The 12,125-nt window shown below is 39.0% G+C and overlaps 1 protein-coding gene across 1 annotated transcript in view; it reads left to right on the top strand.

The window, feature by feature from the left end:
* The window catches only part of ASZ1 (ankyrin repeat, SAM and basic leucine zipper domain containing 1), an 89,700-nt gene that overhangs the window by 49,444 nt on the left and 28,131 nt on the right, over window positions 1-12,125 (top strand). Inside the window, exons 5-7 of the mRNA XM_067563968.1 lie at window positions 5,809-5,920; window positions 6,849-6,983; window positions 11,335-11,459. Coding sequence (XP_067420069.1) covers window positions 5,809-5,920; window positions 6,849-6,983; window positions 11,335-11,459 — 372 coding nt within the window. The remainder of the gene's footprint in view (window positions 1-5,808; window positions 5,921-6,848; window positions 6,984-11,334; window positions 11,460-12,125) is intronic.

Below are 12,125 nucleotides of genomic sequence, written 5' to 3'. Positions count from 1 at the left end.
AGTACTTAATCCTTATGGAATTTCATTCAGTTTTTTTCAAATCGTTCTCCAGTTTGTCAAGATCATTTTGAATTCTATTGCTGTCCTCCAAAGTGCATGCAAACACTTTACAGCTTGGTATCATCCGCAAACTATATACATGTACTCTGTGCTATTATCCAAATCATTTATGAGGATATCAAATAGAATTGACCCAGGACAGATCCCTGTGGGATCCCACTCAATATGCTCTTCCAGCTCAGTTGTGAACCATTGATAACTATTATCTGAGTATGGTTTTCAAACCAATTGTCCACCCACCTTTACGGTAAGTTCATCTAAGCTATATATCTGTAGTTTTGTTTATAAGAAGGTCATGTGAGACAGTATCAAAAGCCTTCTTAAAGTCAAGTTATATCCCATCAGCTTTCCTTCTGTCCCCCATCCACAATGTTTGTTTGATTATTTGCTCTATTATCTTTCTTGGTATGGAAGTTAAGATGATTAATCTATAATTTCCTAGGTGGTTCTTATTCCCCTTTGTATAGATAAGTACTATATTTGCCCTTTTCCAGTATTCAGGTATATCTCCTGTCCTCCACAAGTTCCCAAAGATAATTGTTAATGCTCAGCCTGTTCCTTAAGTCTTCTAGAATGTATTTCATCAAGTCCTGCCAACTTGAAGACATCTGACTTGTCTAAGTAATTCATAACTTGTTATTTTCCTATTTTAGCATGGATCCTACCCCCATTTACAATGAGGGTTCACTGTGAGTTGTCCAGTCACTATTAACTTCATTGGTGAAAACTGAAACCAAAAAAGGCATTTAACACTTCGGCCATTGTTGCAGTTTCTGTTCTTGTCTTTCTCTCCTTATTGAGTAATGTGTCTATCCTGTCCTTGGTCTTCTTCATGCTTCTTGTGTATTTGTAAAATGATTTCTTGTTACTCTTTATGCTAGTTTAATTTTGTTTTTTGCCTTGGCCTTTCTAATTTTGTCCCTGTATCCTTGTGATATTGTTTTTATATTCATCCTTCATAAATTGACGTAGTTTCTACTTTTTGTATGACTATATTTTGAGTTTCAGGTCATTGAAGATCTTGCGGTTAAGCCAGGATGGTCCCTTACCATACTTCGTACCTTGCCTACACGTTGGGATAGTTTGCTCTTGTGCTTTTAACAGTGTTCCTTTAAACAATTGTCAACTCTGGTAAACTCTTTTTTTCCTGTAGTCTTGCTTCCCATGGGTTCTTACCTACAATCAGGCGCCTTCAAATCTTCCTCCTGAGAGTGTGGAAATGCTCCCCGGAACACATGAAAGACCAAATGTGAATCCCGATCCAGATATTCAGCTCCCTAGAGTGGTGGGGGCCGTCTGTTGGAACGTCCACAAAGGCGTGCCCATATGCCTTCCAGATCCTCTCATCCTTACCACCAACGCCAGCCTGGAGGGCTGAGGTAGTCATTTGGGTTTTCAAACCATCCAGGGAACCTGAAGCCTGGAAAAAAAGACACATGGCATAAACCTTCTAGTCATAGTCATAGCTATCTCTGTGAATGTTAGATCTTCCTAGAGAGAAATCATATTCTGTACAGTTTATATACAGTTGTGTATATAAACAACCAACGAAATACAAAGAGCCCAAGGCTACATGCCGAAACGATGGAAATAATGAAACGGGCAGAGCAGTCTCTCCTGTCCTTCAGTGTGATCCACATAAAAGGGGAATTGAAGCAGAAGGCAGACTGGCTCAGCTGGCATTAGCTCAACAATCTAGAATAGTGCCTGAATCAGGAGGTCTTTGGTCTGATTTCAAGGGCAATCTGTCTTCCTCCACCCAATTTGTTTGTGAGCTGCAAGAATATGAAGAGGCCAAGATACTTCACCAGGGAGACAGATCCAAATTCTTGGGAACAGATGCCCTCTCACATATGGCCACCGTTTTTCCCTCCTGGTGAAAGTTATTCAGAAAATAAAAAGGGAGCAGGCAAAAGTCATATTGATAACTCCATACTGGCCAAGGAGACCCTGGTTTTCCAACCTGATAGACTTGACTGTGGAACCCCTGCTACAGTGACCGTGGATACTGAAAATCATCTCCGAAGGCCTGTTCCTCCATCCAAGTCTCAGACCAGCTTCAGTTGATAAACCCAGTATTGCTAAGGCCTCTGTTTCAGTAACCAGATGATCTTCTAAAGTTATCAGACTTTGCTAGCATCCAGGAACACCTCAACTCTAAAAGCATACTTTTCTGTCTGGTTCAGTGTCTTGTGTCAAGAGCATGGTGTGGACCCCAGGAATCCAAGCCATTTTGGACTTTCTCCAGGAAGTCGTAGACCTTCAATGCAGCACCATAGTGCTAAGTTTCTGATCTCTACAGCATCCTTTTCATGGGGTCTGCAGGATCTTTGATCTCCAGATTCCTCAGAACTATCACGCTGGCCAATCTATTGATAAGGCTAATTTTCCCAAAATGGGATCTACCACTAGTTTTGAAGACTCCAACAGATCATTCCTTTGAGCCCATGACTTCAGTGATGGCTTCTACTGGTCCATAAAAACCTATTTTCTGGTCTCTATCGCATCTGCTAAATGAGTTGTGATTCTGGCTGGCTTGGGACCATTTATAATGTGATTTAATATCAATATTTCAAAATTACAATCATTCATATGAGATGCCATATCAGGTACCATTAGAAAGGTTATAATTGGCTAAGCATGATGATGTTGTATATGTGTATGCGTCATATTTGTATAGGAAGATATGGATATGTTTGATGTATCTGTATTTCAACTTGTGCTGTGTTTCTGGGCGACACCCTAGACTAGCTGCTTAATGGCCCGTTAAGGGAACTCAAAGGTACACTAAGCCCATGGAAATAAACCAGGGGCTACACCTTTGACTTACACTACACCTTGCTGTGCCAGGACTTCCTCACGTGACCCTGGACTCCATCTTATTTCTGTAAATTTCCACAAATAGCATGGCAAAGGCCAAGGGACATAAAATTCAGCTGCAGCACCACATCCATTTTGTCTTTAGTCTTCAGCTATCTCTGGATCAACTCATCTGCACCTGAAGCTGTGAAACTTCCCATCCAGGTACTGGATGTGCACCAAAGGAACTATACAAACTTGCAAACTCCACAATTCTACTGGAAACCTGATATATATATGGACTTTCAAATCATTTGTATGTATGTGATTGCTTTAATCATTTAACATTTCTCTTATAGTGTGTTTCTTTCCTTTTATAATAAACCTTTAGTTTTAGTTACTAAAGGGTTGGCTGGCAGTGTGATATTTTGGGTGAGATCCAAACGTATAACGATTTGGTAATGTAGCTGACCCTTTGGGGTCAGGAGAACCTTTTAAATAACTTATCTCTTTACTGGACCTAGTGGCTGATTGGGAGCCAGAGACTGAAATGCAGTAAAGGGGGCTGTGTATATTTTTGTTTTAGCTTCTTGATAACCGGTGTGGGGAATCAGAAGCATTGTTTGTGGCTGGTTAGGATGTCTGACTTCAGTGTCACCCACCAGTGCTGGGTGAATCTGCTTTCCTTTTGCAGCCTGCCCTAACCTTGCATTTTCAGGTGGTCTACCCCAGGCACATACGGGACACATGGGTATCATAGCCGGTGATGGTATCTATGAAAGAACCTTAACGTATATTCCGTGATGACACAGTGGTGCTGAGAACTCCAGAGTCTTTTCTTCCTAAAGTAAATTTTCCCTTCCATACTTCCCAAAAAGTCGCTCTTCCTTCACTTTGACCGAAGCCGCAACATCCAACAGAATAGAAGTGGAACACCTTAGATGTCAAGAGAACACTCCATAAGGAGGTCAGATGCCTTTCCTTCCAGCCTAAATGTCAAGATCTCAGAGTTCCCAAGTCATCCATCGCTAGATTGATTAGGTTCTGTATTGTTGAAGCCTGCAAGTTGTGAGAAACCCCCGGCCTGGTGGGTATTACAGTATGCTCCCTGAGATCTCTAGCTGTCTTGTAGACAGAACAAACAAGAGCTTACACATCAGAGATCTGGAGAGCAGCCACTTGATTGTCAGCCAGCTGTGGGCAATGGCCCAAAAATGATGTTGCCCTTTGAGGAATTCTAACAAAAAAGGGGGGTTCCTCTTTTTTTCTTTTTCCTTTTGTCTTATTTCTGAATTCATTACCTTACTCTACCAACTGCTGTCCACTGCTAACTTCCCAGATGTCTCAGAATTGTGGCCAGTGCTGGGCTGCAGAATGGAGGATTTCTTACTGATGATCTTCTTTCTGTCAGAAGCATTTCCCACAATTCTACCCACCCTGGATGGCATTTTGTCAAAAGGTTAGATATTTTCTTTTAATTGGATTGTTATGAGACAGGCCATATGCCAGTTATCATAGCTATTGTGTTCCTATTGAAGTTACTAATAACTTTCTACAAGTTCTACACAGATTTGAAATCTGGTGGCAAATGGGTGCGTGGCCAGCATGTGCAGCGCCACAACTTCAGACTGCTTCTTTGAGCTACGGTGTGGATGGGAGCAGCCCTGATGTCTCAGAATTGTGGGAGATAGTGCTACCAGAAAGGAGTTTATCAATAGGAGAGAAATCTCCTATTCTCAGTGTTTCTGTGGTCCCTCTATGAAATTTAAACTTCACTATCGCTTTGCAGGTTTATTTCTGTATTCAAATTATGGAGGCATCAGTTGCAGCTCCAGAGTTAATATTGAGTTTAGTTTTGCACTTAAAGCAGGGATTATGCTCTTGATTATTATACATGAAAAAATAGTGTATTCTCCACCAAATTACAGCACTTATTCTTTGAGTAGAGAACTAGTTTTCTGAGAATTTAAAGTAAATCCATTAATTTAGTCTGAGTTAAAATTATTTTTTATTTTTTATTATTTTATTTTTGACCTAAACTGGAATAATGCTGACTTTTCAAACTTCCCATATAGTTAAATCTCACTGAAATATTTTGCATAGGCTACTTTGAAGAATTACTTTGTGAATTAAATTGTCATTTTTTTTTTGCAGTTTTTCTTCATAATTTAAAATATTTCTTTCAGCGAATATCTTGAAGACTTGTATTTTCAAAATGGCTGCCATTTCCTATTGTTTTTTATGGAATTGAGGCTACAGTTTGAAACTGCAACCATTTACCTGCTTCTCATTGTTGCTCTTTGACTCCAGACCACATTGGGGTAGCTACCATCTGCCTTGTTGTGTCACCATGAAAGGGAAAAAAAATTGTAACAGATTTTAATCTAATCTGTCACAAACACTAATAATGCTTTAATCACAAGGTTATTGCATGGTGTTACAAAAGGAAAGAGTTAAGATTTTTTTGGGTGCTCTAACAGCATTCCATTCCTTTGCACGTTTGTATTTCCTATAAATTTAGCCTTAATTCTGAATTTCCTTGATTTATAATGGTTACTTTTGGGATTGCTATCACATCTCTGTAATGTATTATATCCTAAATTGCTGGTACATACAGTGTGTCTTGAGTATCTTTTTGTCTAGGAATATAACTCTGATTTTCTACTTACTGATATTTGTACTTCAAATTACGGGACAGTAAATACTTGACAGGTTAGGTGTTAAATCTGCTAATTGAATATATAGGCCCAATTCAGTAAATCATTTTAATATGTGCTTAAAGTTAAGCATCTGCTTAAGGCCCTTTGACTCTAATAGGATTTAAACTTGCATTTAAAGTTTAAGCACATGCTTCAGTGTTCTGCTGAATCTTTGCTGAATCAAGGCCATATAGCCAATAGCGTAGTTAACATTTTTAGTATTTTAACACAAAATCCTCTTTTCCCCCAGGAAACAAATGACTCCACTTATGTATGCAGCTCGAGAAGGACGCCGACAGGTTGTTGCTCTCCTTGTTGCTTGTGGATCACAAATAAATGCCCAGGATGAAAATGGTTATACAGTAAGCAATCCACTTGTATGTACTGTATGTAATACCGAATTAGGGGTCTACTTTTCACATTAGTTTGTTTTATTACTTGTTCCTCAGAAATACCCTTCTCTCTAGTGCCCCACCTTGCCAAATCTTTCTGGAACTAATTCCAACTGGCTCCACTCACAGGTTCTTCTGAATCAGAAGAGATTGTTCATCAGCTTGGCACCTGCACTAGTGGCTTTGACTTTTATTTTTTTCTTTCCTCTTTTAACCTTATCGCTCATCTATCTGTCATCTGCTGCCATAGTCCCTGTCTGAGTCCCTTTTATATGTGGAGTTGTGGCAGCCCCAGTCCTTTGAGAATTGCTCAGAATGGAATTTCAGAATTACACAGGCAACTATTGCGCCCTTGTTCATAATTACGTTCTTGTATTTAAAACAATCTGCAAAGTGTGGCATGTGGGCGGTAATTTGCCATTAATGTTTAAATAAAGCAAAATTGTAGAATTTAGATCAAACTAAGACAGTTTGTTAAATATACTTATAGTCAAATGGTGTGGCAAAGTGGAAGGATCTTTTTCCCATGTATGAAAGATGAGAGAGTGAGAGAGAACTAATTCTGCCCTAATTTTGAATATGTGTTTATAACTTTTGTCATTCATATTTAGATCTGCACTTTTAACTTTGAATTAATTTTTAAAGCATTTGGCAAATTATTTTACATGTCCATTTTTAGTGAACTGTATTCTGTCTGATCATCTTACAACAATAATTAGCTTGATGTAACAAAATAAGATGAGTGCAGTATGATCATAATTAACTGATGTTGTTACTCTTCTTCCATGTTTACGTTTCACACAGGTTATCCTATTTTCTTTTACTGAAGAGAATAAGCTCTGTTTCTGTCTTGTTTTTTAAACTTATTCTACCAAGTGAAACAAAATGTTTTATGTAGGCGCTGACATGGGCATCCCACCAAGGACATAAATATGTAGTCTTTAAGTTGCTTGAACTTGGAGCTGATAAAACTCTGCAAACCAAAGATGGAAAGACACCAGCAGACATTGCAAAAAGCAGTAAACATTCAGAGGTATTGTTCTACACTAAGGTCTAATTCTTTTTTTCCTTAAACAGTCATGTTCTCACTGGTTGCACAGTTTCCCAGACCAATGTTAATGTAGGCATTTAAACATGTACTAGAGCATATATTTAACCAATACTTAATATTATTCAGTGTTACACTGTAGGTGTACATGATGCTTTGAAAGCTACTATACACGCATTATGTAGCAAAGTTAATGTTGCTAAGGGAACTTAATTTAAGGATTTCTCTGCTTATGTGTTTAAATTTCCAAAATAAATTTAGCATAGTTCCTTACTTAGTTATTTTAGTACATATTGTATAAAAATGTATTCACTGACAATTTTTCTGCTCCACTTTTTGAGAAATAGTTTGTTAAATTCAACCAAGGTAACACTGGAATAGATTTCATTGTGTAGCTTTTAGGTACATTTGTGTAGCTTTTAGGTACATCTACAGAAATTCAAGTAGAAAAACATTTTAAATTGCTTAAATATGAAGCAGTAGCTGCAGGCTTTAGGTAATACAGTAAATCGCAGCAGCTTCAACCATTAGAACTCAAGGAAGAAGTCTGTCTTAAGAGGTTGAATCTTTTCCTGTGGCCCTACGAGCAGCAACAGAGGGTGTCTACACAGCTTGTAGCAGCAAGCCTCTGTAGACTCCGAGTAGTACAAGTTTCAAGTTGCAACTATGGCTGGAGGTTGAGCTCTGAAGTCCACCCCCTTACCTACACAGTTGACTCAGGCTGGGAGGCTCACTGCTGCGGGCTGTGTAGACATACACCAAGTTAACAGTCAAGAGTCCTTAGTTTCACTCTTCGAAAGCTCCAGAAAGTACTGCCTCCAGGTGCTTTGGTCCTACTTCCCTCATCAGTGAGATATAATTTTTCTTTTTTCTTTAAACCATTTCCTTCCCTTCCCCATTTTCCTTCCTTTCTTCTGGGCTTACACTAATCTCTTCACTTGTGATCTCTCCCTTCCAGAGATACTGCTGCTTCAGTCAGCCTTTTCCTAGTAATTTCTTTAAATAAAGACCAAGGCCTGTTCTATGCTTACCAGCAAATTCGGCAGCAGTCGACGGGAGTTATGCAAGCTACATAAAATACTTGCGTAACTTACGTTGACTTCCTAAAGTCCGCTCTGTGCACCGTCTCCACTATGCTGCCCCGATGGGAAATGCATACCAGTTGACACAGCGTTACTCTTTTTTTTCAGAGGTGGTTTTATTGAATCGACTTCCAGATCAATTGAGCAACTCTTCACTTTCTGCTCAGTCAATCTGGATAAATTGATCTGACAGTAGCAAATTTGCCACCGTCAGTGAAGACATACCCTAACAGTAAGTAGCTACAGCGGAAGTATATAGCAACCACTGTTGAAGAGGTGCAGTTGGAATGAAAGGTTTCTCCTTGAGTCTTACTGTGGAGCTTGTCTTCCTTGCTTCACCTAAAATGCTGGAGGCAAGAAGATGGTTTTCAGGGCATTTAGCATGGCAAGACCAGATTACATATTGGCTGCTTCCTTCTCCTAAAAGGGCAGCCCACGATTCACTCTCAAAAACCTTCAAGAAATAATTGCTAATTACATTTCCCCTTCTAAAACCCTGACAATAGGCAGGTTTCTAAGGGCCCATCACAACATCCACTGAAGTAGTTTATGGATATTTATGATTGTGGGGGAAAGCACAGAGAGTATCACCTCCCATTGTGGTGATGACCACCAAAAGCACCTCACAGGTTTTTTACCTCATCATGCACTTTTCTCAGATTTCTCCCTCCACTCTTCTATCCCAAGCATCATCTATAACTGTAAGGAAATAGATCTGATAAGAGGAGAACGAAAACCAGAGAGACACACAAGAGACATATGAATTCAATTCCTCTTATGGTGGAAAAAAAGGTGCTTGTTAATACAAAAGCAGAAAGAAAATAAAGGCTAGTAACAAAAAACTCCCTTATCCTCCTCTTTGGAGAAATAGAGCTATCAGCACGGCACTGTGTATTCTGCACCTGGGGAATTGTGCACTAGAAACTCAGCTTTCAGTTTTTATAAAATTATGTTTCTAGCACTTCAGGGTGGACATAACCCTAAAAACAAGAACAGAATGCAAAATGGTGCAGTGATGTTCATCTGGGTCTGCAGAGATCCAGGAACAATCTTTCTCGAGAGTTGTGAACTACACCATTCATCATGTGATATTTACCATTTTTCCAAGACACTATAGAAATCAGCATTGTTGCAGTGAAGTTCACCGTTTTTCTGAACCTAGGCATCTATTTGTTTTCAGCCTCTTTCTCTCTAGCTTTCCCCACTAGAGGGAGTTCATTGGATTAGAGAGGATCTTCCCTGCCCTGTTCCCGGGAGCCAGGCAGCAGAGGGGCAGGGAGCCAGAGCTGCAGTCTAATGACAGCTAGGAAATGCAGAAGAGAGCCAGTAGTGCACAGCAGCAGTCTGGGCTGCTTGGAGAACTGTGCAGCAGCCAACGCCTAGGGATCTGGAGACATGAGCCACTGGAAACCAGCTACAAGCTACATTTCATGGCACATACTGGCAAGGAGGCTCTGTGCCAGGCTCCCTGGAGAGTATGGCAAAAAATCTGTTGAGAATAATTGCTGACAAATTTTATTTCCAGAAGGAGCTTGTGTTTGTGCGAAGGTAAGGGGAATGAGAACAAAGAGTATGCAATAAAGATACAATAAATGAACATTGCTGTGGACTTTAAAGATTCTTGTAGTGGAATTTGGTCTAATTGTGAGATGGAGTGCATGGGCTTGTCAGTCTGACCCAAAGAAATGGGAGGAAGGTGCACATGATTGCCTTTTCCTACCAGAGTTTGAGATGAGATTGACATAAATCTCTATTGCTCTTTGGCTTCAACCCCCCATGAAAGGAAAAGAAAAAAGAGGTGGAGGAGCAGGTCTTCAGCAGGAACTGTTGAAAGAATGTATTGGTCAAGTCAAAGGAGGCAGCCCTTTTTCTAACCATCCTTAAAAAGGATTATCCAGTCTGAGTGTGAGGAGCCAGCAAAGGAGAAATACCTTGGAAAGGAAATCTCTAAACTTTACCATTTTACAAAGGACATATGGGATCTTTCTGCAGCTTAACAAGATTGGCACAATAGTAACATGCCTCACCAAAGATAATTAAGGATGTGTAGACTTACACACACAGTGGGCTCTCGGAGAAAATTATGAAATTTTTGCTGTGGCTCTTCAGGCTTCAGTCTCTTCCTCATCCTTCATTAGGACTATAGTCACCAAGGCAATTCATGCCAGTGAACTTGATGAATAACAAAGAGCTCGTTTCCTTCTCTTGTGTCCATAAAAAAGCAGAAATGCAGTTCTTTTAAAATGGGGGAATCACTTCTTATTAGGATCTCAGGCCTTCTTTGTACATACAAAAAACATAAAATGGGCATACCCTGAATATTTTTTTCTCCACTGCAACTCACCTTTGAAGGAATGCACTACTAATTATGTGTTTGAAAGCTTTTCCCTGATGACTTTGTCAGGCTTTTTGGTTTAACATTAGCTTTGCCCTTTCTTTCTGAAATCATAGTTTTGTTGGTAATTCAGGAAGAGTACATAGATCATTGTTCCTGAGGACAAACCTGAGAGTGATATGTCCTCTAAATGTCAACTTCACTGCTGTCACTGGGGCCAGAGGAATAGACTCAGCTATCTAGTGGAGATTGTTTGGATGATTTTTCCATGAGAGAATGAATGAGCAGACCAAAAAATATATATTTTTCTTTGATTAGTTAGATATAAAGAACACCCAAGATCAGAATCCATTGTTTTAGTTTGGAATGTCAATCATACCTGTATCTGTGTGTGTGTTCTAATATGTCTACATATGTCTAGGATATAGGAATAAGTTACAAGTGCATATATTATGTTTTTGAGAGATTTTACTTGGGAGTGAAGAACTTTAAGTCTTCAAACCAAAAATAAATATTCAGTTAATTTTAGTTCACATATGACCTTTGTCAGCCTTTTACATTTCACATCAGAATGTTTTTATTTATCTTCACACATTGTTGCTTTACTCTATACCTGGTAGTTCTTGTTCAGTGTTCCACTGGAATGTGGTTAGCTTAGCAACATTTATATTCTTGGAGTTTATGCTTTACAGGCTTATCTCTATCATAGATGTTTGCCTTTTGGAAGAATGCGATGACTTACCTGAATTATTCTCTGCAGGTAGTAGTAGGCCGTGAAATAATTTTCCCACCTCTTTTACAATTTAAATTTAAATTGTGCATTTATTTATTCTTGTGCTTATTTAATTCAATAGGGCATTACTATACTTAACTTTTCCTAAACTGAATATTAACTAAATGGTTTTCATGCCTTTTTCAGCTTTTTAGTTTTCTTTCTTTGACTGGAAATCCCTTGCAAGGGAGATTCCAGAACCTGCTTAAAGAAGAGGCAATCCACAAACTCTTGAAAGCGGTCCCAGATGCAGATAGAGACCATAGAGTTAGGTAAAAAAGAAAAAAAAAAACTAATGCTATTTTAGTTTGTTTTAGTTTTAGGAATGCTTTCGGGCTGTGCACATGATTAGCATTACGTAATGTAGATTAATTTATAGTGTCTACCTTTGGAACTTTTTTGACAATCACACCTACTATAATAATTTGTTAAAATGAGAAACTGAAACCCCGTTATGAAACACTGAAACTCATCTTAACTTTTGTATTTCTTGATATCTAACTGCCTGACTGTTTGTAAACTCAGTGTTGCATTACGTAGTTCACATGCTTCCAAGTCTTTAACAGGGGCCACAGGCACGCTATATACACCATAAAGTTTAACTGTATCATCAGTGGAGAATGTGACCCTTTTGTTGCCTTCCCCGTCAGATCATTTCTGACAAGGTTAAGGACTTTTGTTGAGAATGGATTTTCCACTCAGTTATATTTTAAATAACACTTTAAAATTGAGGTTTCTTCTGACCAGAAGTACCCACATACACTATAAGATATTTAGAAAAGATGGTCTTTTAGAGAACATGCCAGGGACTTCTGGCTCTTATATGCATCTGTTCTTCCCATGGTCAAGGTGGGAGCTTTTATGAAGTCTCCCTCCAGGGATCTGAGTATTCTTTTCACAACTTCCCGGTAATAGCAGTCGCTATTTGAGGAGTTGAT

Source organism: Emydura macquarii, unplaced genomic scaffold (assembly GCF_026122565.2).
Source record: "Emydura macquarii macquarii isolate MOO-44397 ecotype Brisbane River unplaced genomic scaffold, CSIRO-AGI_Emac_v2 contig_2636, whole genome shotgun sequence".
NCBI lineage: Eukaryota > Metazoa > Chordata > Testudines > Chelidae > Emydura > Emydura macquarii.
Note: the sequence above shows the minus strand (reverse complement) of the source record. Positions and strands in the feature narration are given on the sequence as shown.